The 26,522-nt window shown below is 41.2% G+C and overlaps 1 protein-coding gene across 1 annotated transcript in view; it reads right to left on the minus strand.

The window, feature by feature from the left end:
- Positions 1–11,297: 11,297 nt before the first annotated feature.
- Positions 11,298–26,522, minus strand: part of Fbxo28 (F-box protein 28) — a 28,323-nt gene continuing 13,098 nt past the window's right edge. Inside the window, exons 3-5 of the mRNA XM_034520359.2 lie at positions 24,293–24,431; positions 16,062–16,257; positions 11,298–15,561 (exon numbers count right to left, since the gene is read on the minus strand). Coding sequence (XP_034376250.1) covers positions 15,167–15,561; positions 16,062–16,257; positions 24,293–24,431 — 730 coding nt within the window. The 3' untranslated portion in view covers positions 11,298–15,166. The remainder of the gene's footprint in view (positions 15,562–16,061; positions 16,258–24,292; positions 24,432–26,522) is intronic.

Genomic DNA, 26,522 nt, shown 5'->3' on the forward strand with positions numbered 1-26,522 from the left:
GACCTAAAATGTTGAGGCCCTCTCCACTCTGCGCTTGGCAGCCACTGTATCCCGGCCCAAGCTGCCGCTCTGGTCCGCAGGTCGGGGTTCAACAAGAGAGAGAGAGTGAGGATGGACACGAAGAATGGAGACCAGACAGAGTGTGATTCAATCCCGTTTATTCTTCAGTCTCTTCCTAGTCCAAGTCCCAAGTCTTGAGTTCCTAGTTCCTAGTTCCTGGTTGTACTCCTTCCGTTCTCTTCCAAGTGTCTAATGTCTACTCCTACTCCTAGTGTCTGAATCTCTGTTACTCCAAATTGTTCTCTACTCTCTAAAGTCTGATTCTCCAATGTCTCTTCTGTCTGCCTCTCGCCTTTATATGTCTCACTTCTAAGCCATGCTTTTTGGTCACGCCTTAAGTCATGCCCTTAGGTCTTGTCTCTAAATCTGATCTCTAAGTCACACCTTTAAGTCACACACCTTTAATCTCACACACCTTTAATCTCACACACCCAAGGTATCTAAACCAAGATGTTATCAGAGTGTTCTCAGCTGTTGTAGGCTGATGTAAAACAAGTCTCATGTCAGGGTATATGGCTCAAGATGGCTGCAAAGCTGATAGCCGCTTTCTGCTAAAAGTCAGCTCCCAACGGTTATAAAAGATGCTATATTGAAAATAAAATAGATAAAGAGACCTTGTAGTTAGCTGCTGCCCAAGCACAGCTTAAAGAGATTCAAGAACACCTATCAGAGAGTGTTGTTATAGAAAAAGGCCCTTTCAACTCTAAATCAGAGAACTATAGACCTAGTACACCTTTTACAGCTCAGATAAAAGAAATTGGAGATTCTGATAATTAGACCCAGTGGGGGGAGCTGATTTAAAAGAAAGGTCTGCCAAATATCACAATGGAGATTGGCCTCCCTGTGCACCTTCTGCTCCACCTATGGTCCTTGACACAGCAGAAGCTTCCCAGATGGACATGAAGGTATATAAATTAGAGATGGAAATTAAGCTGCAGAAATTGACTAATGAGCTACAGGGGTTAAAGTGTCTGTTAGGTGCAAAAAAGAGCAATGATTTTTGAAATGCACCAGTCACCATTAGAAAGAGCTGTGAATCAGGCTCACAGGGATGGGCAAGATACATCTGACATGTTAGCTTTTCCTGTAGTTGATGTGATCGACCAGCAGAACAGAAGAATCAGACAATATCAGTCAGGCATTGGAGTTCAAAGTGATAAAAGAGTTAAAAACAGCTGTGGCACAGTATGGGCCTACTGCCCCCTTCACACAAGCTTTATTGGATACTGTGGTAGAAGCAAATTTAATGCCCCAAGATTGGAAAACTATACGTAAGGCTACTTTGTCAGGAGGAGATTACTTGCTTTGGAGCTCAGAATGATGTGATGCAAGTAAGAGAACCACCATGATGAATGCCCAGGCAGGCAATGCAGATTGGGATCTTAACATGCTTCTAGGAGAAGGTTAATATGAAGGTAATGCTAATTAGGTTGACCTGCCTGCAGGTGTGTACACACAAATTGCAATGGCTGCCCACCGTGCTTGGAACCAATTACCTACTAAAGGGAATCTTAGTGGGAGTTTATCTGGCATTAAAGAAGGCCCTGACAAAGTGGTTCAGGAATTTGTGGACAGGCTGCTGAAAGCAGCTGGTAGAATTTTTGAGATCCTCAAGTAGGAATTTCTTTTGTTACACAATTGGCTTATGAGAATGCTAATGCAGCCTGCCTCACAGTTATCAGACCATACAAAGCAAAGACAGACTTATATGGATACATTCATCTTCGCACTGAAATTGGGCCTTCATACAATCAGGGTCTGGCTTTCACAGAACCATAAAGATAAAAGATGTTTTAAATGTGGAGAATTAGGTCATTTTAAAAATGAATGTCGCCGGGTGGTGGTGGCACACGCCTTTAATCCCAGCACTTGGGAGGCAGAGGCAGGCGGATTTCTGAGTTCGAGGCCAGCCTGGTCTACAGAGTGAGTTCCAGGACAGCCAGGGCTACACAGAGAAACCCTGTCTAGAAAAACAAAAAACAAAAAACAAAAAACAAAAAAAAAGAATGTCCCAGAAACAAAGGCACGAGCAAACAATCAGGTCACGTGACAGAAATTTGTTCTCGGTGCAAGAAGGGTTACCATTGGGCTAAGGAATGTAGATCTAAAACAGATATTCAGGGCCGTCCCTTTTAGGGAAACAAGTGGTGGGGCCAGCTGTAGGCACCCAGGAATTCACAGCCAACAGCTTGTGCGGCCATGAAGCTGTTGCCAAGCCAGGGAAATCCATTTCTGAACTTATTAGAGCAACACCAGGAAGTGCAGGACTAGACCTCAGTTCCACTACCTATGTGATACTGACACCAGAAATGGGAGTTCAGACATTGCCTACAGAAAGTTTTGGATCCTTGCCTCCAGGGACATGGGGATTACTTCTGGGCCGAAGCAGCGGTATTATAAAAGGATTACAAATTTATCCAGGTGTCATAGATAGTGATTATGAGGGAGAAATTAAAATTATGGTTGCTCCCCCCCCCATGGCATTATAATTGTACCTTCTGGCAAAAGAATTGCTTAGCTTGTTTTAATTCCTTTGCATCCGCTTCCTTCCAAATTTGTTAAGAATGAGAGAGGACAAGATGGCTTTGGTTCCTCTGATGTGTATTGGGTTCAATCTATTACTAGCAAGAGACCTAATCTTAAGCTAATAATCGAAGAAAAAAGTTTTGAAAGATTAATAGATACTGGGGCTGATGTAACAATTATTAGAGGACAAGAGTGACCTCCAGCCTGGCCTTTATCTGATACTCTCACTCACCTTCAGGGGATTGGTTATGCCAATAACCTGAAATAGAGTTCTAAACTTCTAACTTGGAGAGATGAAGAAGGCAATACAGAACAAATTCAACCCTACGTCAGGCCGAATTTGCCTGTAACCCTCTGGGGAAGAGATCGCTTGTCACAGATGGGTCTTATGATGTGCAGCTCTAATGAAGTAGTGACTAAACAAATGCTAAGACAAGGATTTTTGCCTGGCCAAAGACTAGGAAAAGAAGAACAAGGTATTAAAATGCTTGTAGTGCCTAAGCCTCATTCTAACACTAGAGGTTTGGGGTATTTTCCATAATGGTCACTGTCTTGCCTGCATCCCATGCTGATAAAATTCAATGGCTTAATAATGTCCCAGTGTGGGTTGATCAGTGGTCTTTGTCTAAAGAAAAAAAAATAGAAGCCGCCTCATTGCTTGTGCAGGAGCAATTAGAGGCAGGGCACATAGTAGAATCTCAGTTACCTTGGAACACTCAAATATTTGTTATCAAGAAAAAATCTGGAAAATGGCGATTCTTACAATATCTAAGGAAGGTTAATGAAACCCTGGTTCCTATGGGAGCTTTACAATTTGGGCTTCCATCTCCAGTAGCCATTCCTAAAGGATATTATAAAATAGTAGTAGATTTGAAAGACTGTTTCTTTACTATTCCCTTGCATCCTTGGGATTGTAAAAGATTTGCTTTTAGTGTTCCTTCTATTAATTTTAGAGAGCCAATGAAATGGGTAGTTCTTCCTCAGGGCATGGCCAATAGTCCTACATTATGGCAAAAATTTGTGGTACAAGCCATTGAACTTGTAAGATGGCAATGGCCAATGATGTACATCATACATTACACAGATGATATTCTTCTAGGAGGAGAAGATCCTCGGGACTTGCTTTTATGTTATAGAGATTTACAGCAAGCATTAGCTGATAAAGGACTACAAATAGCTCCTGAAAAGGTACAAACTCAGGATCCTTATAATTATTTAGGTTTTAGGCTTACAGATCAAGCCGTTTGTCCCCAGAAGATAATTATTCTTAGGGACAGTTTAAAAACTTTAAATAATTTTAAAAAACTGTTAGGTGATATCAATTGGCTTTGTTCCTATTTAAAGCTTACTACAGGGGAATTGAAACCTCTATTTGATATTCTCAAAGGGAGTGCTGATCCTGCCTCCCCTTGATTTTTAAACCCAGAAGGATTGTTGGCCTTACAACAAGTAGAAAGAGCCATTGAGAAACAATTTGTTACTTATATAGATTATTCCTTGCCTCTACATTTGTTGATTTTTAATACAACTTATACACCTACAGGATTGTGGTGGCAAAAGGCTCCCCTCATGTGGATACGTTCAAAGATATGCCCTAAATGTAACATCTTACCAATATTATGAGGCAGTAGCCCATATGATTATCCTTGGAAGAAAACAGGCACTGATTTATTTTGGCAAAGAACCAGATGTCATTATTCAGCCTTTTAATGCAGATCAGAATACTTGATTAAAGCAGCATAGTAAAGATTGGCTGCTTGCTCAAATAGGATTTAATGGCATTATAGGCAATCATTATCCTCCAGATAGATTGATACAATTTTTAAATGTACATGAGGTTATATTTTCTAACATGACTTCTTTGCAGCCTCTACATGATGCTCTTTTAATCTTTACTGATGGCTCCTCTAAAGGACAAGCAGGGTATCTCATAAATAATCAACAGGTAGTCATAGAGACTCCTGGACTCTGCTCAGTTAGCAGAACTGACAGCAGTTCTGAATGTTTTTCAGTCTGTAAATAATGCTTTTCATCTTTTTTACTGATAGGCTATATGTGGCTCAGTCTGTCCCCTTGTGGTGTATTTCAGTTCAATACACCAGCCAGATCTCTGTTTTCACAACTACAAAACCTCATTCTTACCAGAAAAAAATCCCCTTTATATTGGCCATATAAGAGCTCACTCTGGTCTCCCTGGACCTTTAGCTGCAGGCAATGATTGTATTGACAGAGCTTTAATAGGAGAAGCCTTAATCTTGGATCCTGTTGCATTGGCTAGGCGAGATCATAATAAATTTCATCTCTCTAGTCACACCCTAAGGCTCTGACATAAGATCACTAAGGAGCAGGCTAGAATGATTGTAAAACAATGCCCTAACTGTCTTACTTTATCTCCAGTTCCCCATTTAGACATTAATCAAAGAGGCCTTATGCCCAATCATATTTGGCAGATGGATGTAACTCATTATGCAGAATTTGGAAAATTGAAATATATACGTCTGTATTGACACTTGCTCAGGATTCCTTTTTGCTTCTCTACACATGAGAGAAGCCTCTAGAAATGTAATTGATCATTGCTTACAAGCCTTTAATGCTTTAGGATTACCTAAAGTCATCAAAACAGACAATGGGCCAGCCTATACTGGAAGCAACTTTACATCATTTTGTAAGGAATTTGGTATTGAACATAAAACTGGAATCCCTTATAACCCAATGGGACAAGGAATTGTTGAACGTGCACACTGCACTCTAAAAAATTGGCTTGTTAAAACTAAAGGGGGGCGGATTATACCCTCCAAGGTCACCAAAAGCACATCTTGCTTTTGTGTTGTTTTAAATTTTCTGCAAACTGATGTTAAAGATCAGTCTGTAGCAGATTGCCACTGGCATCCAGTCACTTCCAGTTCATTTGCCAGGGTCAAATGGAGAGCCCCCCCTTAACTAATACATGGAATAGTTCGACCCTGATTTAATTTGGGGTCATGGCTCAGTCTGTATTTTTTCGGAAAAAGAAAATGGAGCCCAATGGCTGCCTGAAAGAATGGTCTGTCAAGTGGACACAGATCTTGATCCTAATTATTATGATTCTGATGATGAAGATGGCTTGAAATCCTTATCGGCCAGCTGATTTAACCTGGCAGGTACTCTCCATCAATACTTAAAGCCACCCACTATATACCTGGTGGCCAGACTTTGAGTCTGATCCCTGTCAACCAGCAGTTGGATTAGATACTGGAACATTTCTGCTTTCAACCTTATTTTCTACATTTCTTGGATAATCATGTTGCTTTTAACCTTTGAACCTTGTATTTTAAACAGATAGGTTGCCTTCACACAGGATCGATCTCGGCAAGCTCAGCTATTCATCATGGCAGTTATCCATCCATATGAAGAACTGCATTAAGTGCATGCTCACAGGTCCTTTGGTCTGAATGTGGCTTTGGTCTATATGGGAAAGAGTGTGGCAATCAGTTAGTCAAAGATGGGTAAGAGTGTTCTTGAGCTCCTATAAACCTAAGGCAGAGGCATACATCAATATGCTATGTATGTTTCCTTTGAGGACGGATAATATAGGAGCAATATAGATGCCAACCTAAGCCAGGCACGGTTGTCTGGCCACTCTTTATCCTACATGGGATGAAATCTTGTACCCCATCTAGCTGCTGGCACTGCCCATCACTAAAAAACTAAAAAGGGAATTGTGCCCTTCCCCCAGCCTTGAGCAGGCCCGAAAGACCTTGTTTACCACAACAGACCAAGTGATAGGATCTAGGAGGAGTTACCCACCTTGGCTGCAGGGAACTTAGAAGAAGAACTGCCCCTGGGCTTGCCTTGAGACATTTCTGGCAGTGACCAAGGATGGGTTCCCCCACCCATCTCTGGCTGAAACAAGAAAGGGTTTTGGTGGAGTTTCCTTTTTAAATTGAGAGCTGAACATTAAATGTTGGGCCTTGATCAGAGAACTTTGTCTTGGCTTCATCACTTCTTGCCCTCTGTCCCCCTTTCATTCCCAGCCCCCCTTTCAGGTGAACCCAGTTGATCCGTGGCTGCAGGTGGCTATACTTCACAGCAATAAAACACAAACTAAGACATCCACATATAAATAAGCTGAAAGAAAAAAGCCACATGATCATCTCATTAAGTTTGAAAAAAAAAAAAAAAAAACCTTTGACAAAATCCTACACCCCTTCATGATAAAAGTCTTGGAGAGATTAGTGATATAAAAGACATACCTAACCACAATTAAGACAATTTACAGCAAGTCTTTATCTAACTTCAAATTAAATGGAGAAAAACTCAAAGCAATTCCACTAAAATCAGGAATGAGACAAAGTTGTCCACTCTTTCAATATCTAGTCAATATAGTACTTCAAGTTTTAGCTAGAGAAATAAGACAACTGAAGGAGATCAAGGGAATACAGATAGGAAAGGAAGAAGTCAAAGTATCCTTTTATGTAGATGATATGATAGTATACATAAATGACTCTAAAATTCTAACAGGAAACTCCTATAAGAAGAACTTCCATCAAAATGGCTAGATTTAAAAAAAATCAGTAGCCCTCCTATATACAAATGATAAACAGTCTGAGAAAGAAATAAGGGAAAGAGTACCCTTCACAATAGCCTCAAATAATATAAAATATCTTGGGGATAACTTTAACCAAGCAAGTGAAAGATTTGTATGATGAAATCTTCAAGTCTTTGAAAGAAATTGAAGAAGATATAAGAAGATGTAGAAATACCCCATGCTCATAGATATTATGATTCATATAGTGAAAATGGCCATCTTACCAAAAGCAATCTACAGATTCAGTGCAATCCCCATCAAAATTCCAACACAATTCTTTACAGACCTTGAAAGGATGATTCTCAATTTCATATGGGAAAACAAACAAGATAGCTAAAAACATTCTGAACAGTAAGAGAACTGCTGGAGTTATTACCATTCCTGGTTTCCAGTTGTACTATAGAGATATAGCAATAAAAACCATGTGGTGTTGGCATAAAAGCAGACAAACTGATCAATGAAATCAAATCAAAGACCCATATCTAAATCTACACAGCTGATTTTTTTTTTTTTTTTTTTTTTTATAAAGAAGCCAGAAGTATACAATGGAAAAAAAAAAAAAAACTTCAATGAATGGTGCTGGTCAAACTAGATGTTGGTATGTAGAAGAATACAGACAGGTCCATATCATCACCCTGAACAAAACTCAAGTCCAAGTGACTCAAAGACCTCAACATAAAACTAGATACACTGAACTTGACAGAAGAGAAAGTAGGGGAATAACCTTGAATTCATTGGCACAGGAGACAACTTTCTGAACAGAACACTGATAGCTCAGGCACTAAGATCAACAATTAATAAATGAAGCCTCATGAAACTGAAAAGCTTCTGTAAGGCTAAAGGACACCAGCAATCTGACAACGTGGCACCTTACAGAATGGAAAAAGTTTTCCCCCAACTCTACATCTGATAGAGGACTAGTATCCAAAACAAATAAAGAAGTGAAGATTGTCAGAAAGCCAAATCATCCAATTAGAAAACAGGGTACAGATCTCATCAGAGAACTCTTACTAGACAACCTCAAATGGCTGAGAAACACTAAAAATATGTTCCACATCCTTAGCCAAGGGGAAATACAAATCAAAACTATTTTGAGATTCTATTCTACATTGATTTTAGAATGGCTAAAATCAATAACCCATGTGTCAGCTCATGCTGGCAAGAATATGGAGCAAGGGGACCACTCCTCCATTGATGGTGGGAGTGGAAATCAATATGGTAGTTCATCAAAAAAATTGGGCATAGATCTACCACCAGATCCAGCTATACGACTCTTGGGCATATACCCTAGGGATGCTCCATCTGACAACAAGAACACTTGTTCAACTATGTTCATTGTGGATTTATTTATAACAGCCAGAAACTGAAAACAACCCAGATGTTCCTCAACCAAAAAATGAATAAAGAAGATGTTGTATATGTATACAATAAAGAATTACACGGCCGTTAAAGACATCATGAAATTTTCAAGCAAATGATGCAACTAGAAAAAATTATTCTGAGGTAACCCAGAAAGACAAATATGGTATGTATAAGTGGTTATTAGTAGTTAAGCAAATGCTAATCAAGCTACAAGCCATAGACTCAGAGAGGTTAGATAAAGAGGAGGGCTCTGGAGGAAGCCCAGGAAGGAGAAATAGATTTTATTCTATTTATCTCCAGGGTGAACTGGGGGCAGCTGGGGACAGATGCATAGGGTGAGGGGGAATGGAGGGAGTGCTTATAGGGAGAGGCAGCTGGAATTGGAGGCCTTAAGAGTATGGGAACCTAGTGCAATAAAAAGACTTCCCAGAATCTATGAGGGTGACTCTAGTCAGGATTCCTAATAATGGAGGATACAGGGTCTGAACTGCCCATCTCTTAGAGACTGGCAAAGCTTTCAGTGACAGGTCGGGGTTCCAATTGTTGAGGTTGTTGGTCAAGGGGAGGCGGGTGTTGTCTAGTGGAGATCCTTAAATATCCCCAGCTAATTCTAGGACAGAGGGTTGGTTGCTCTCCGCAAGCTGACAGCAGGACTCCACTGCTGAAGGCAACCTCCACACAGTTTATTGAAGTGTAGAGAGGTCCAGCTGGTGCCTTCATCCCTACATACTAGTATCTTTGGTACAGGAAGGTATTCTTCAGGCTATGGAAAGAGAAACCTGGACACCAGCTCAGCCACAAAACCTTCCACCCACAATCTGCCCTGCCTGTAAGACGTGTTGGAGCAATCAGTGGTGATATGGGAGTAACCAACTAGGGTCTGATCTAACTTGAGGCCCACTCCACAAGAAAGAACCCAGGCCCACCACAACCTGGATAGCCAGAAACTGAAGTCTGACTGGGTAAAGACTGAGGATAGAACCAAACATGACTGGAAAAAAACAAAACAAAAACAAACAAACAAACAAACAAGCAAAACAATGAAATGACTTCTAATGATATTCTGCTATGTCATATATGACCAGTCCCTTGTCCAGTCATCATTAGAGAGGCTTCCTCCAGCAGCAGATGGGAGCAGGTGGATTGCTGTGAGCCCAGGGTTAGCCTGGGCCACCTAGTACTTTTAAGGTAATGTGGGCTACAGAGACACTCAAAATAAAACAAACGTGGCCAAAATAAAACAAAAACTTAATTGAGAGTCCATCTTACCCCTAAGAATGGTATAAAGAAAAGAGAAAATAACAAATGTTGACAAGAATGTGAGGAGAAAGGAACATAACTGTTGATGGGGATGTAGTCAGTTAAGTCACTGTGAAAGCCACCAGGGAGAGTCTAGGGAGATGGCTCCATGATCAAGAGCACTGACTGCAGTTGAAAAGAACCTGGGATGCATTCCCAGCACTCAAACAGAGATGCACAACTTCCTGTCTCTCATTTCAGAGGAACTTCTGCCCTCTTCTGGCTGCCATGGGCACTGCATGGTGCAGACATCTGTACACATAAATATAAATCTCAAAAATTTTTAATTGAAAATACAACTACTATTCACTCAAGCGATACTGCCCTTAGGTACAAACCTGAGTCAGGTTGCTACAGAGATACCCACGTTTACCTTACTTCCACAACAGCCAATAAACAGAATGAGTCTAGTGTCTGTCAATGGGTTAAAAAAATGCATATACACAAGGAGCTTTACTCAACAATAAAGGATGCAATCATGTTCTTTGCAGGCCAATGAACAGAACTGGCAACCATGTTGGATGAAATAAGCCAACTTCACAACCATCTTTTCTCTTCTATGTGGAAATCAGAAAAACAAAAGACAGTGAATTAAAAGGGGGCTGCTAAGCACATGGAAGGGAAGAGGTAAAGGTGGAGGAAAAGATTAATATAGGGTTGAATACATCAATGTGTTATATGTATGGAAACAGCAATATGAAACCTCTGTATAATTTATAGTAAAAGTGATCTGTACAGCTATAGTTCATTAAAAATTCTATTTGTGTTGGAAGCATTTTGAAGAGAACAGCTGTTTCCCTCAGTAGAGCCCAATAACTGATGGTCACACCAACACATACGATTGTGACCTAGAAGGCAGCAAGTCTTTTACTTGTAACCCTTGGGGAAGCACTCTTTACCAGCTGCCTCCAAGGCCAGCCCTTTCCCCCAGCACTGGTGATTGGACCCAGATCCTTGTAAATCCATGCTAATAAGCAAGCCTCTTCTACTGCAAAAGGTCTTTCCAAGGCTCCCAGCCTTTTCCCAGTCAATTCTGCCAATGGTGGGTTTACATGGCTTGCTTTCGAGTATCTAGAGCAATCAGCCCACATGGCATCTCCATGTGTCTTGTCTTTTTAGAAATGGAGTGTGTCACCATAGAAGTACAGAGCTTCAGGCAGGTGGTTCCAGTTCAAATCTCACCAAGGTCTTTTCCTGGTCTAACACCGTGGTCATGTGGCTTACCTGGGCTCAACTAATCCCATTCAGGTCAACCTTGCTTTTTATGGTGGCTTTGAGGAGTTCGGTGTAAACACAGTGCAGTGGCTTGTGACAGTAGCTACGGAGGTGGCAACTGTCTGTGGTAGCTCCGAACCCTGCTGCATGAAATAAAGAAACGAGTAGGCCTGGTGACAACACATTTATTTCCGTGCCCTGTTGTGTGACTGGGAGATGATTTTTTTTTTCACCTTTCAATAATTGATTAGGTCAAAACAATGAAAACTCCAGAAGGTAAACTAGTGGTTTATTGTTGCTCACGAGCAGAAGTAAACAGACATATGGTACCACATAAAGGAGTTTAAAACACGTCTAACCTTTGGGCAGCATGAACCGCTAGACTTTGGCAATAGCTTGATCAGATTCCTAGGCTTCTAAAGCTTGTGGCTATCTTCAGACACAACGGGAAGGTGAATTTAATGCTTGAGCTTAAAAAATTTAACCATGATTCTTGGGAAACTGGGAAAGGCCCACATCACTCAAGCCTGCCTTAGACGGCTACTCAAAATGAGAGCAGGCGGTGGCCACACTTCCGCAGTAGTTACTGGCTTTTGTAGACGTACACATTTTGTTGAAGATACTTTCCCGCAGATGGGCTCTACATTTAAACAGTTTAACAGAACCTCTTCTGCCCTAAAGGACCTCATGTGGAACCCAAGCCAAAGCATTCAACAGTAAATTCAACTTCCTGTTGTTAGATTCAGCCATTTTCCAGGAGCTGCATCATTTTGTGTGTTCCCTTTCAGGACTTTTATTCCCACCTTCAAGTTTTACAGTGTCTGCTTTCTGAGGGCGTGGCACCAGTAACGAACACATATTCACCACTAGAAGAGGATCTAGGACTGTGTGGATCACCAAGGATGAGATTTACATCACACTAGGATTCTATGCTGTTGGAAAGGGACGAGACAGGAGTTCTCAGATCCTAGAAAGGATTATGGCTCAGGAAGCAGAGAACCCAAATAAAGACGGCAGCTCCAGGAGACTAACTCAGCATAGTGAAATAAAAGTATGTGCCGACTTAGGGAAGAGCTCTAACAAGAACAGGCACCACACAGCATTTCTTTGGAGGTTAAAGTGCAGGCTATGAATGGCATATAAAATAGTGCATGAAGTAGTGCAATCCCCAGGCGCCATAGTTTTTGTTCATGACACATAAGCCTATTTTTTACATGTCCATTTTCTCTAAAAAATCCAGCTGTTGTGACACCTTTTAGCTTATTTATTTAGGCATTAAACTCTGTTTTACCCACTCTTAGGGCTACATAGACTATTTTACCATTTTAACACACAGAATATAGCGCATACATCTTGAAACTACTGAATTAAGGCAAGCCCCTTTGAGTTCTGTACTCCAAAAAACATGTTGATTCAAACCAGTGGCTTTAGACATGGGGCACCCAAACAGTCTTCACACAGTACTGTTAATTGCCCCCACTACCTCCAGGCTCTCTATAAATTAGAAGGAAAGTTTGAAGTTTCTGTAACCCAAGATGGGTGGAAACCATGTGAGCAAAGTGTGTGGGGGAGGGGAGCAGGCTCTGCCCGACAGGGCCTGTCTTCACCTCCCATCTGTATCTTTTCATGTGTATGACTGTGTGTAGTGTGGACTGTGGGTAAACTTATATATGGAAATGGCCCATTCAATCAGAGGAATCTCTTCTGGGTGGAAATACTTTATGAAACATGTTGAAAACCACCTATAGCATGTAAGATTCTGCCAGGAAATGCAAGTGGTCTCTCCCAGGAGGCTAGTTAAGTTTTCCCAGGGCAAGCCAGTTTAAGCTATTAAAATAGTGCATGATTTGGAGACTCTAAATACCACTATGCTCTCCCAAAGTGAGCATTATAGCTCCCCAATAGCTGTCTTACTAAATGGTGAAGACAACCTCCTAACGTGTCAAGCTACTCTGAGTAAAGCTTAAGACAAGCGAGCCATAGAGCTTTATTCTCAGTTATAGATATGCATGAAACAAGTACACTCCATCTGATGGGCTGGAGATCACAGGCTCATGCTGTAGACCCTTCCTGCTCACTGTGTAAGTGCTCATAGAAGCCATGTACTCAGACTGACTAATGGAAGACTAGAGGTTACACTTAGGCTAGTTAGATGCAGTTTGAGAAATTTTTAGTAATTATTATAGAAATAACTTGAGGATTATTTTCTTTGATGCATAAGGATTATACTTTGAAAACCTGTATGCTGATGCTTCAAAGTCTTCCTCTGTCAGAGCAGCAGACTGGCAAAGTCAAGCTCTGAGAGCTCAGAGGGCCTCCTCCAGGGATACAGTGACAAGGCTACATCCTAGGATTGCAAAAGTGAGACCTGCTGAGGCAAGGAGTTCCAGACAGGGGACTTTACGGATGGCCTTGGCTGACAAATCTTTTCAGGAAATGGTTTATTTTAAAATTACCTTCCCAACAAGCCATGAAACACTTGGATACCATGTTAAGGTTTCTCACTGAAGACACACTATACTGCTGATGGACTTGCAAAGTCAGACAGAGACTTGAACAGAACCCAAGGGCAGGATCATAAAGGGACAATACTAAGAACGGGTAGGAAAGTGTCACTTGGTAAACGTAACCTAAAGGATGAATAACATGTCATGATGGACAGATGACAACCTTGTGCTTTTCTCCCACTGCGGGATTTACCAAAACCTTAGTTTTACACAGGTGTCAACTTTCACCTGGAAAGGGACAGTTTTTACTATCTTACCTACATTTACTATAAATAAACGAAGCCCAAAGCAACAGATGTTTAAAGAACAAAACTACATAATTTAGTACATAATTAAAATAAAAATAGGACAGTGATAGTTGAATGTTTCAAAAATATACAACTGGGAGAAAGAACCATTTTATACAATTTGGAAGTTGTTAAAGTGACCACTCAGGGGGTTGAACAGTGCAAGACACGCTTTTCCAGTTACAAGCTCAAAACAGGAGTGCAAACAAGACTAAAGCTTCTGTTCAAAGTCATATGAGAGCTTGAAAGTGGTATGAAAAAGCTTCCCAGGGGTCATGCCCCAGAAATGAAGTGTTTTTTCATGGTACAATTTTCTTCAGTGAACTCTCCCTCAGTTGGGTCCCTATTAAGTCATGGTTGACCAGCGAGCACAGAGATGACTCAGAGCATGGCTAGTTCTCAGAGGTCTGACGGCTATACAAAGAGCCTTGGATTCGAGGTCCTGTCTTAGCCCATGTACCTGAACCCTACAGGGAAGAGATACATCAATGGACTTTAACAGTCTCTTGTGCCTGTAAAACCGGAGGACAAATGGACTGACAATTCTCCCCCTACGGGCAAGCTGCTGAGGAAGATGCCAAGTACTTAAATCAATGAAGGCGCAGCTCTAACATGTGAAGTCTAGAGGTTCGAGATCAACACCAGTGCAGGAGCTGTGTGAAGTGTGCTGACTAGGCAATGCATGCATCCATCCATGCAAATGTAGAACATGGCCCCAAAGAAAACTGAAAGCATGTATCTAACACCTGGAAACAACCCTTGCCAGTGGTTTATATAAAAACAGTCGCTACTGCAGAAGGTCTCTACAGCCAACACTCTCAGTTCTTCCGTTACCCATCACTTCAATACCAAAGTATTAACCATGTCTCAGACATTCCAGACAAAGGTCACTTATAACAAACAAAAAGTCAACTTTTTTTTAAAAAAACAAGATAGTGTCCATTTAAAAAGTAGATTTTTTTCTTTCAAGTGAACAGGACATTTTATGTATTAAACTTAACTTTTAGTCTGTCAAGAATGGGTTTGTTTAAAATGTGTATGTAATGTGCATATATGCAGAAACAAACAAACTTAACACACCGCCTGCACAGGAACAAGGTTAGCCCCCCCCCATCATGATAGAATGGGCGTGGTTAGTACAAATCTATTGCAAGGTAAGAAGGCTCTGTGCATCAGCTCCACCAGAGAAACGCGAAGGATGCCAACCACAAGAGCCAAGTTAAGTTGTGTCTGATCGCCTGGAAGCCTAAGGGACACCGTGTAGCTCCAATATCCTGACAGGAGTAACTGCTTAACCTCTCAGCCATAGACATCTTCCTCTGGAGCTGGAGCCATGTTCCAGTTTACTTTCTATTCCGAAGTCGCTTAGATTTCCTAAGAGAGTCCATGGCTTCTGCTGCCTTCCTTCGTTTCCGAGGAGACTCCTCACTCTGCGCAGCCCCTGAGGATGTTCCTACTGCACTCTCCATGACTTCCCGGAGCTTCCGCTCCAGCTCTGCCAACCGTGCGTTCTGTTCGCCTATGATCTGGGTCTGCTCTAGCAGTTTCTGGTCTTGGTCTTGAAGCTGTTTCTGCTGTTCTTGCACTTTGGTGCGAAGCTCAGAAATCTCACGCCTGAGGACAGTCACGCCAGCACCGTTGGTTTTGACCTGCTGCTGTAGTTTGGTAACCTCTTGTCTGGACGGGTTTTGCTTGGAGAAGAGCTGCATTGTTGTCAGGGCTGCGGATGGTCCGGGAACTGTAGAGAAAGCATTTAAAAAGGCTAATCATCCCCGTGTCCTACTGGGAATAAATAGTTCAGCTTACTTTAGGCTCTTGGGTTTATTACAATGGAAAATTCACTTTAGGTTAGCAGTTGTGGTCACATGCAAAAAGTTAGCATGAAATGCATCTAAAGAGCATAATTTAACCAAAACCCAAGAGGCAAGGAACTGAGAATGAAGCCTTACAGCAAGACATGTACAAAGCATCCTCAGCACTAAACCAACAAAATGAGGTTAAATAAAAAGATACAGATCCTATAAAGTTACACGCGATGGTTATAAGAAACTGAAGACATAAACAAGATGCATCCAGAGAGCTGCTGTGGTGGTGCACAACCGTGTTCTCAGCACCTGAGAGGAGACGGCATGATGATCACCCTGCGTCTGAGGACTGCTTGGGCTACAAATACACACTGAGACCATGTCTGAAAAAGCAAAAACAAACAAACAAACAAACAAACAAACAAACTCATACCTGGAGGAGAGCCCATGAGTCTTCCAGACACATCTGATCCTGGCAATTTCCTCTTCAAAATTGGAACAATCTTCTCATCAAAGTACTCCATTGCCATGGAAGAGATGTCCCGTAGCTCCTGCAGTACTTCATGAGCTCGCTGAGGGGCTCGGGTAGAATTGACATATCTCAGTACACGGTAAATCTCATCAATCACCTACAATATGAATTCTCATTAGTATTTTTTGAAGTTAAAAAAAGAGATTAGCTAAATAGTTGCTGTGAGATGAATAGAGCATTTTAACTCACAAACGTGTCATGGAGAATCTACAGCATAGGCTTTTGGACTTACTACAATACTCTATGCTTAGACTTAGTAAGCATCTTTACTGTTCCAGGGTACCGTGCTAAAGCCAGAGTCAAAACAAAGAGGATACAGCTCCCAGAAGTGAATCAGAGCATCTGGGGAGACACATGAATATACACAATACAAGAGCCACATAGACTGCTAAAGAAATGAGAGAATTACCCAATTCTTCCTGGAGTAGTGGTAGGGTAAAGGATTACCCAAGCCTGTACGACAAACCCAATTCTGTCCCCAAGCCCCCAAAACTCAGGCTGATTCCTTTCTCTTGTGCACTGCCACCACATGCTCCACCCCTTAAAACTTTGTTTCTCTAAGAGCTGACACAGCACGGGATGGGTTTTCAGAGCAGTTCCTCACCATGACCAGAGGGCAGCAGAATGTGCTTTTCCAAGTTAGTGACAACTGCATGGGGAAGCTGAAGGCCATCCATGGAGAAGAAACATGTGCTTACTGCCTGGGTTCCTAATCCCGCCTCTCCTACTTGAACAGTAACCGAATGGCCTTAGCCATGTGTGTTCTCAGCTTTACTTCCTGAGAGGGTACTGCTCACACTTCAGCGGCTTCAATGCAGACCTAGAAACAGTGATTCACATCTTTGAAGAGCACAGTCCAGATAATGTCTACTGCAATGGGATTTTATCTCATGAGACCTGGGGGTATAAGCCAAACCATTCTACCACCAGTCTCGACCCTCCTTGAATCATACATAGTCCTCTCGCTACATTTATTTCAACTTTGGGTCAGTTTTGTAATCTGTTTTCTCTTCTTGATGAGAATAAACATATAATATTTACTAGTTAAAAGGAAACATAAAATCTAGCATAATAGCACCTGGACAAACGCTAGCCCTTACTGTTTTCTAGACCAAGTTCAAGGTGATGGTCTTTTGTATAAAGATGGCTTCACTGAAGTGGCCAGCGTTGTGGACAAGGACTAAAAAGGAACTGAATGAGGTGAAGTGGAGTATCAGGCAGACTTAACAGGAAGTGAGGCATACTGTGTTGAATTCAATCAGCAGCTAGAGCCAGGTCGGGAGTACAGGACACAAATTGCAGATATGGGTCAGTTCCAGCAGGGAACAGCACATGAGGGTCTGAGCCCACAAAGGGAAAACATAAGAACCTGGGAGTCAAGAGTGACACCAGGGACCCAGCAGCTAGCACTCTGTTCCTCTACCATTACTATTCCATTCAGGGCTCACATTACAAGAAAATTAACCTTTTCAGGAGGTTTTTCAAGTATCATGCTAGAAAGCCAGTACATAGTAAAATAGAGTTCCTTTTCTTGGACTAATTATGCAAGCATACTTTAAAATAAACACAAGTATTTCCACAACACTTCAAAGCATTAGTGTAAAAAAAAAAAACAGTGAACAGGGATAAGACTCTTATCTGAGCTAGGCATGGGGTGCACACCATTAATATCAGCTCTCAGGAGGCATCAGCAGGTGAATCTTTGAGGCTGAGGCCAGGGTGGCCTCTACATACAAGTTTCAGGTTAGTGAGGGCTATACAGTGAAGGAGCACAGGGATACATTAGAGAAGGGCCAGGAAGCTTTCTCTGACATCCTTGAGAATGAGTAAGGAGACAGGACTGGTTCCCTGAAGTCTGAGAGGGACAAACAAAGGTCAGTTGGCATGGCTTGTCTAAGGCACTCAAAGCCTACAAATGGAGGACTTCATATGACATATACAGAAAACGTTAGGATGCAACTAGGCTCCAACACCTTTCTGCAACAGTTACCAGTGCTAGTTAAACACATGGGCCCTCATATTTTGAATACATTCAAACAGTATATATAGAAAAATTTAAGGAATCCAAGGCAGGAATCCAGCTTTGTAAAAGATTGCTCATGTTGACTATGTTTCACATGCTTTGCTTTTATGCCATCTCAAGGGCTAATACATTGTATCTAGTTGTATGAAACTAAATCTCACTCTCTGCCTCAATTTGCCCCCAGGTTTTTGTATATTCCGATCTTTTGATCCCTTTTCTAGAATGTTTTCCTTGTATATCTTTTCCATAACGTATTTGTCTCTGAACATTCTTCCAGTTTAAATCATATAAACATCCTCATCAAACTTTTTTGTTTGTTTTTCTGTTTAGAGACAATGCTTCTCTGTGTAGCCCTGGCTGTCCTGGAACTCTATAGACTAGGGTGGCCTCGAACTCACGGAGATCTGCCTTTGCCTCCCGAGTGCTGGAATTAAAAGCATGCGCTACCACTTCCTGGCTTCATCAAAGTTTTTATTTTCTCTTCAGAACACAACTTTTTGTTAATGTGTCTTCCTCATAATATAAAAGCTAACAGAAGAGATCATGGCCAGTTCACTCCTGGATACAGAGAGCTTCACGACTGGCACATGCCAGCTACTTCTAAGTATTAACTAAATAAAGGATAACAATAATCAAATACTTGTATTGTTTAATACTGACATAGCCAAATGAAACTGTTTTGGGGCAAGCTACAGGTTTATGTTCAAATTAAGAACATGGGTTTTAGAGGGCTGGTTGCTTCGAACACAAATTCAAGAATTCAAGAGTTAACAAGATGACTACTGAGAGTAATTTCTCAAATACACAATTTTTACATGTGCTTCTTCTATTTAACCAGGTGTCCTCAGTTTTATGACTAAATCTCTAGATATTATGTATATACAGTTATTGGTAGTTATTAATATCTGTAGCATGTTTGGTCTAAACTGTCAGTGTTTATTTTATGCAGGTGTGGAAAGACAGGTCCTGCCCAATAGTAATTCTGTGAATGACTCAGAAAGAGCAAGCACACATCAGATTACAGTGAGTTCCATGTACTGTGGGAGACCCAGAAGGCAGAGGGGTATGGCCTGCTTAGAGAACTGGACAGTCTACCGAAGGGCATCAAAACAGCAATAGTAAACTTCCAACAATAGGTGAAAACAGATTAGACAGAAGGCTTATCAACGCCTGACTGAAGAAATAATGTGGTCAGGTGTGGTAGCCCAAGCCTAAAACACCAGAGTCAGGGGACTAAGGCAGGAAGACCTTGAGTTTAGGGCCAGTCTTAAGTTACATAGTGATCCTGTTTGAAAAAGCACAAATGAATGAATGAGTAAGTGAATGAAATAAAACAAGGAAAAGTAAAAGAACAGGCAGATAGCATAAATGAAGAGGTGACAAGACGGGCAATTAACACGTATGATATTGTATTCCAGACATTCTATGGTATGCTCTTATAAACAAACATTAGCTGGGCATGGTGGCCTAGCTTTAATCCAAGTAGTGCAGAGGCAGAGAGGCAGAGAGGCAGAGAGGCAGAGAGGCAGAGAGGCAGAGAGGCAGAGAGGCAGAGAGGCAGAGAGGCAGAGAGGCAGAGAGGCAGAGAGGCAGAGAGGCAGAGAGGCAGAGAGGCAGAGGCAGCAGAAGCAGGCAGATCTTTGTGAGTTTGAGGCTAGCCAGAGATATAAAGTGAGATTCTGTTGTCAAAATAAAAACAAAAGCCAACAACCAAAACAAACATTATATCGTTAATGTTTTTCATAACAAATCAAAAAGAACTGCTAACAGATATTAAATTACATTTGTAAACTAAACTATGAGACATATTTATTTTTATTCTATTCAGTTCTCTACATTATAGGGAAGTATCTCTTTGCATATAAGTTTCCATTAGGAAAGGTCACATTTTCAAACCTTATTATACAGAGATTTTAGTGCTGTGAGATAATTCACATTTTCAGTAAAATCTCAAATGATTTCTTTCCTCAATCTAAACAGTAAAAAATAGAGGGTATGATGAAAGACAAGAAAAACCAAAACTGCAACACGGTGTGGCAGAACTGCATGCTTTGTCCACTCAGCCAGGCAGCTACAGAGGCGCATGCTCAGAGAGCACAGAATTTCCCACATCTGAAACGTAGTACATGCACACATGCAGCCAAAACACTTACATAAATTAAAATTTACTAAAAACATATTTCACGTGCATTGGTGTTTTGCCTGCATGTATGCCTGTGAGTGTGTTGGACTGCCTGCAGCTGTGAGCTGCCATGTGGGTGCTGTGGAGACTGGGAACTGAGTCTGGATCTGCCTGATTGTTTTGAGAGAGGGTCTCACTATATAGCCACGGCTAAGCCCTTTCTCCAGCCCTACAAATTAAAATCTTAAAAGAAATTTCATTTATTCATTATTTGTTTTGAGAGAGGGTCTCATTACATAGCAATGGCTGCCTGAAAGTGGATATATAGGCTAGGTTGACCTTTGACTCACAGAAATCTGCTTGCCTTTGCCTCCAAGTGTTGTGATTTAAAAGTGTGAGTCTCACGTTTGGTCTTAAATTAAAAAACAAAAAACAAGCGAACAAAAAAAAACCTTCAAAAACTTAAGTTCATTTTCAGAGCACATCTGACCATCCCTCATAAAGGTGGGGCACACTTGTGACCATAGTGCTCCAGGGCTGAAGCAAGGAAACCATAAATTGAGTCAACCTGGAGATCCTACATCAAAATAAACAAGCGACAAAAACAAAACAAATATTTTCCTTGAGACGTAGCAGAGAGACAGTAGACCCCAGCAGGTTCTCTTATGAGTCTGTATGGCTTTTGCGTAATACACCACACACCAGATCCTACCCAGGCCTTAAGCAGTAAACTAAGTTATCACAAGTATTTCTTTTTTCTAAGAAGTGTGGCATACCCCCAATGTGAATCACTATCCCATGTTCAAACTGTAAGGTAGCAACATTGACCACTTACGTCTCCAGGCATCTGTGGGCGAGTGCTAAGCTGTTAAAATCTACCAGCCAGCCCCACGAGAACCCGCCTCACTCCCGTCTCAGTGTTACCCACCTCTGTCTTTTCACTCAGGACTCCTTTAAATCAACTTCACCCTTCCAACTCCTTTCATTTTTAAAAATGTCTTCCAGTCAAAATGGTTCCGAATACCCCTTATAAAGCACGTGCTTGTCTGAATAACTTTATCTCACTTAGTAGTGTATGTTTTTAATCCTTGCATGAGTTTCTCAGTGCTGAAGTACCAATAATGTGCTGTCTGGCAACCTAATTTAAATTACACTGTTCTTCTTCTCTTACTTAAGCAACTAGACAGTTCATTTCAACAAAATGAATAATTCTAATAATGTAAAGGAATGTAATCTCGGGGGCAAGAAATCATATACTAAGCCAAGACTACATGTTAAGAAGAGAATCTGTTAGATGTTTATTACTGTTTCCATCTAGAATGACGTCCAGAGGCCCTCCTGAGAAAGGCTTGGTCGTCAGATAGGTGTTGCAAATAGGAAGTAAAACTTTTGCCGGGCGGTGGTGGCGCACGCCTTTAATCCCAGCACTTGGGAGGCAGAGGCAGGCGGATTTCTGAGTTGGAGGCCAGCCTGGTCTACAGAGTGAGTTCCAGGACAGCCAGGGCTACACAGAGAAACCCTGTCTTGAAAAACCAAAAAAACCCAAAAAACCAAAAAACAAAAAAAACACTTTTAAGAGGTGAGGCCTGGTGGAATGACTCAAGTCATTCATTAGGTACATATCCATCTCCGAAGGGGCCACTGTGACCCCTCTTGGAAGATGGTCGCCACTTTCCTTCCTGCACATGATGGCTGCCACTGGCCATGCTCCCACAGTGTTGTATTATACAGCAGAGCCAAGCAGCCAAAGACAGAAAACTCGAGTTTATGGGTTAGAATGAACCCTTTCTCTTTAAGTTTCTCTATCTCGGGGACTGGGTACAGTAATGCAAAGTTCTGAGTTCAGCACCTGGAAATTAAATTCTATATTCTGTTATTTTGAAGAGAGTATGTAGTTACTTTTAAAAATAAGAAATCCTTAAAAAGAGAATGGTTATGAAACAATCTAAATACTACTAAGCTGTTAGTTTTCTTTAACTGCTTTTTGTTTGTTTTGGTTTTTCTGAGTAGCCATGGCTGTCCTTGAACTCAAGAGATCTGCCTGCCTCTGCATCTCCACTGACAGAATAAAGGTGTATACCACCATGCCTGGCTTAAATTAGCTATTTTAGTAAGAAATGTAAAAAGTAACAGCAACATATCTTTAAAAAATAACAAAACAATTATTGAGTATACATGCTGTTGTTTTAGACAAAACATATGCTATTAAAGAAGGTCATTTTAAGAAACAAACAAAAATCCATGTATGATAAAACATGTATCTGAATAAAAATAAAAATTCCAGGTTCTTTCAAGTAAAGTACTTATTTGCTGGAGGAAAACTCCCTTGCACAGCAAGGGGCCTGTAGTGAAGAAGGCTGGAAAGAAGCAGTGGGTGGGTGAGAGACCACACACTGGAGTCAGCTCTGCACCAACTAATTCTCTTAGGCCTCGGGTTTCTTGCCCATCTCCCATTCATGGCTGTAGGAACTCGAGGAAGGAAGCGTCTGTGAAGGTGCTCTGACAGAGAGCCTGTGTTTTCTAAATGCACAGTACGGCAATGGCAAGAAAGGGGACAGGAGGAAATCCATATTCTGAGGTGAAGGTCATAGAAAGTTGCTCTCTGGTGAGCTCTACTGTGGACAAATGAAGGCCCAGTCCTGCCTAGCAATGCTGAGAATCCACAGCATCTGCAAACCTGAAAATGTGTTCACTAGTGCCTGCTGCTTTGGTACTGAGGAGCCACCCAGTGGTTTCCAAATGGAATGGAACTCAACTGGACTTGACTGCAGTTGCTCAGGCTGGACACATCTGTCTCAGCCATGCGAACCCACACCAAAACAGGCAACAACTGTAAAGGCCAGATACACAAGCCTCATCTTTGCAGACCGCCCAAGCCAGCCACAAACCCCTCTGTTACAACTGGCTGCACTCGGGAAGAAACTGGAAGCTGGGTCTCAGATGCTTCTATTATTAAAAACGAGACTTGACTGACAACTGTCTACTGGAGAGGACGAACACCGGCTCAAAGGATTTTCGTCACACACACAGTTAAGAACTATAAATGGATAAGATCTGGTGCATTAATCTGCACCTGAAACTGTTAGGTAGTCATGTTTTTCCAGTATCTTACAAAAGCATTTGTAGGTCATAAAGAAGTAAAGATATAATAAGGAATATTTGAAATAAAATTATAAGCCACCAAGAAAGATGTTATTGCAAACAGAATACAAACAGCACCTACATACTACATTGCCTCTATAAACTGTTTATGGAAATAATCTCATTAGGTATTAAGAAGTTCCAACCATTGAAAGGACGCTTTTGCCAGTGTCTATCAAGAAGCAAAATGATCTTTAAATCCATTGCCACTACTTCTATATCTCACTTGAGTCTACACTTAATTCAACGATGAGGACGCTCCCAGAAGTTTCAGGTCATGTAGTGTGGTGGGGGAGAGGGATTCACTTAGTTACTAATGTCCTACTTAGTGTGGTAAGGGGCCTGCCCCTTAACCCTGGTGCACTGCCACAAAACAAATATTCCTGGTCAAATATGAAAACTTCTAAGTTCATCATTACAGAACACTTCTCAAACAAAACACACCCAGCACACCCTGCACGCTACCTTCCCCAGGCTGTAAACTGGAGTGTAACTGTGATGCTCAGGCATCTTGACGGCAACACAGTCTCTGTCTTACTGAATGCAGTAATTCTGGTATTTTGACTGTAAAGGTCAAAATGTTTTCTTAACTATGAACCCTTACCAAGCCTTTCATTTCTTTCTTTCTTTTTTTTTTTTTTTGCATTCTATAATTAGAATTTTAAATGCTGGGATCAAATGAATGATATAAATAACATATAAATAACTGTACAGAAAAGCTAAATATAGCCACTAATAGAAACTCCTTCAGGTTACGTAATTCTGAGATCACAAACACTGCTTTAATGTTTGTAAGATTCAGTATATACGGGCAGCACAGCTTTCTGGGTGTGCAGCAATGGTTACCTTTCCTGGGATGAAGCAACAGAGGTTGGAATCCACATACTTCATGAAGGTCATATTTAACAGTGACAGCCTCGTCTCCACAGCAGCCAGGATGTCTGCATGACGAGCCAAGGAATGGTTTCTTCTTTCCGATTCTCTCCTAAAATCACAATGAAAGTCAGTGGCAACCATTAAAGCAGCAGTATAGAATAAAATGTTAGCCAATCAGAATATCTTAAACAGATAAAGCCAACATGCTAATTTAGACATTTGGAACTGGGACATAGCTGTAATGCTCAGGTATCTTTAACAAGACATCTGTTTAAAAAAAATCATTTTGAAGACACAGTAACAGCTGGCAGTGTAGCTCAGTGGTAGATCACTTGCCCAGGGTCCGTGAGGTTCTAGGTTTGAACCCACCACCACACATATACACACACAAAAACATTAGATTTCTTTTGTTGGCTATACTAAGTCCAATAATTATTAGAATCAGAGAAAAAAAGAGAAGGAATTAAATGCATACACATGCATAAGACTGGTTTTCTCATAAGATCTGGCTCCTTCAATTTTTTCTAACAGTTTATTCAGAAGTAACTCATATAAAATTCAGTACCTTTTTATTTAGGAAGCCACTGTGCATATACTGTAGCAATGTCATACCCTATTTAGTATGTAGTCACTCAGAGTAGACTATATTTAGAGGGGCACGGCCATCCCCATTCTCTAAACTCAGCATACCTTCACCACCATGAAAGGCAAGCCTGGACCCCAGCAGGTGCCCATCCACCCTGTCCTTCTGTGTCTACAGTGTTCTTACTTTGCACACTGGACATATGGGACCGTGTCGTGCAGCCCTTTGTGCCTGGCTTTTCACACGTGCTGCAGTTCACAGTTCACCACTGCTCTAGCACTGACCTTTTCGAAGCTGAATAGCATCCCCTTATACACAGACATCATCCCTTTACACATCTGGGTTGTTTCTACATTTGATTAAAGATCCCACGAATATCTGTGCAGTATGTGTTTTGGCTGTGCTAGAGACCACATCAGGTGCATATGCTAGTCAAGTGTTCCACTCACTAAGCTATAAACAGTTCTTGCTTTCAAGCTTTTGTATGAATAAACATTTTAATTTCTCTTGAAAACACACTTGGGGCAAACTGCTTTAACGTGTTGTCTGTTTAACTTTTAATTTGGCTATCTTCTTTTTTTGTTCATTGTGTCTTTTACAAAAGCATTTACTTACTTCTTATGTATATGAGTGTTTTGCCTGAATGTATTTATGTGCACCGTATGGGTGCCTGATACCCACGGAGGTCAGAAGTGCTGGCTCTCCTTCTGAACCTGAGTTACAAAAGGTTGTGAGCTACCACTTGGCTGCTAGAAACTGAACCTAGGTTCTCTGAGGAGCCACAAGTGTTCTAAGCTGTTGAGCCACCTTTCTAGGTTCCAGTCTGTCTTCTTTGAGACAGGTCTCAGCACAGTTCAAGCTAGCTTCAAACTTGCTTTGTAGCCCAGGCAGGCCTCAAGCTTCCAATTCTCCTGCCTCAGTTTCTTGAGTACTGAAATTAAAGATGCGCACCATACTATTTTGCTGCCTGAGCCACACTTGTAACATTACGTTCTCTAAGGGTTCTTGAACAAGTACAGTCAGCTACAGTCCTTCATATAGAGTTTGGTTCTGGCCAGTTTTATATGCACACGTTTTTGTTCTAGCTCCATTTTTTTTTAAACATTTAGTATATGTGTGTGTTCTCGAATGCACGCACACATGTATGAAGATGATAGGACAACCCATGGGAATCAATTCTCTTTGTATCATGTAAGTTTTAGGGACAGAACTCAAGTCATCAGTGCCCTTACCTGTAAGCAACCTTGCTGGCCCCAAAAGTAGGTAGGTAGGTAGGTATCTATATTACTATTATTGAGACAGAGTCTCTCTATGTATCTTGGCTGTCCCAGAGCTTACTATGTGGACCAGGTTGGCTTTGAACTCATGAGAGTTTCTCCTGCCTCTGCCTCCCAAATGCTGAGATTGAGGTCATGTATCACCATGGCTAGTCAATTTTTAAAAAACATCATTCTTTCCCCAATTGAACTGTCTTGTCAACCTTACTGAAAACCAACTAAGTATATAAGGGTTTATTTTCCACTCTCTATTTTATCTCATTGATCTGGGATTAGCTCTTGTACCCTACTCTTTTGACCACTGTACCTTAGTACTATGTTTTAAAATTACAAAGTATTA

This window comes from Arvicanthis niloticus, chromosome 16 (genome assembly GCF_011762505.2).
Source record: "Arvicanthis niloticus isolate mArvNil1 chromosome 16, mArvNil1.pat.X, whole genome shotgun sequence".
Taxonomy (NCBI): Eukaryota; Metazoa; Chordata; class Mammalia; order Rodentia; family Muridae; genus Arvicanthis; species Arvicanthis niloticus.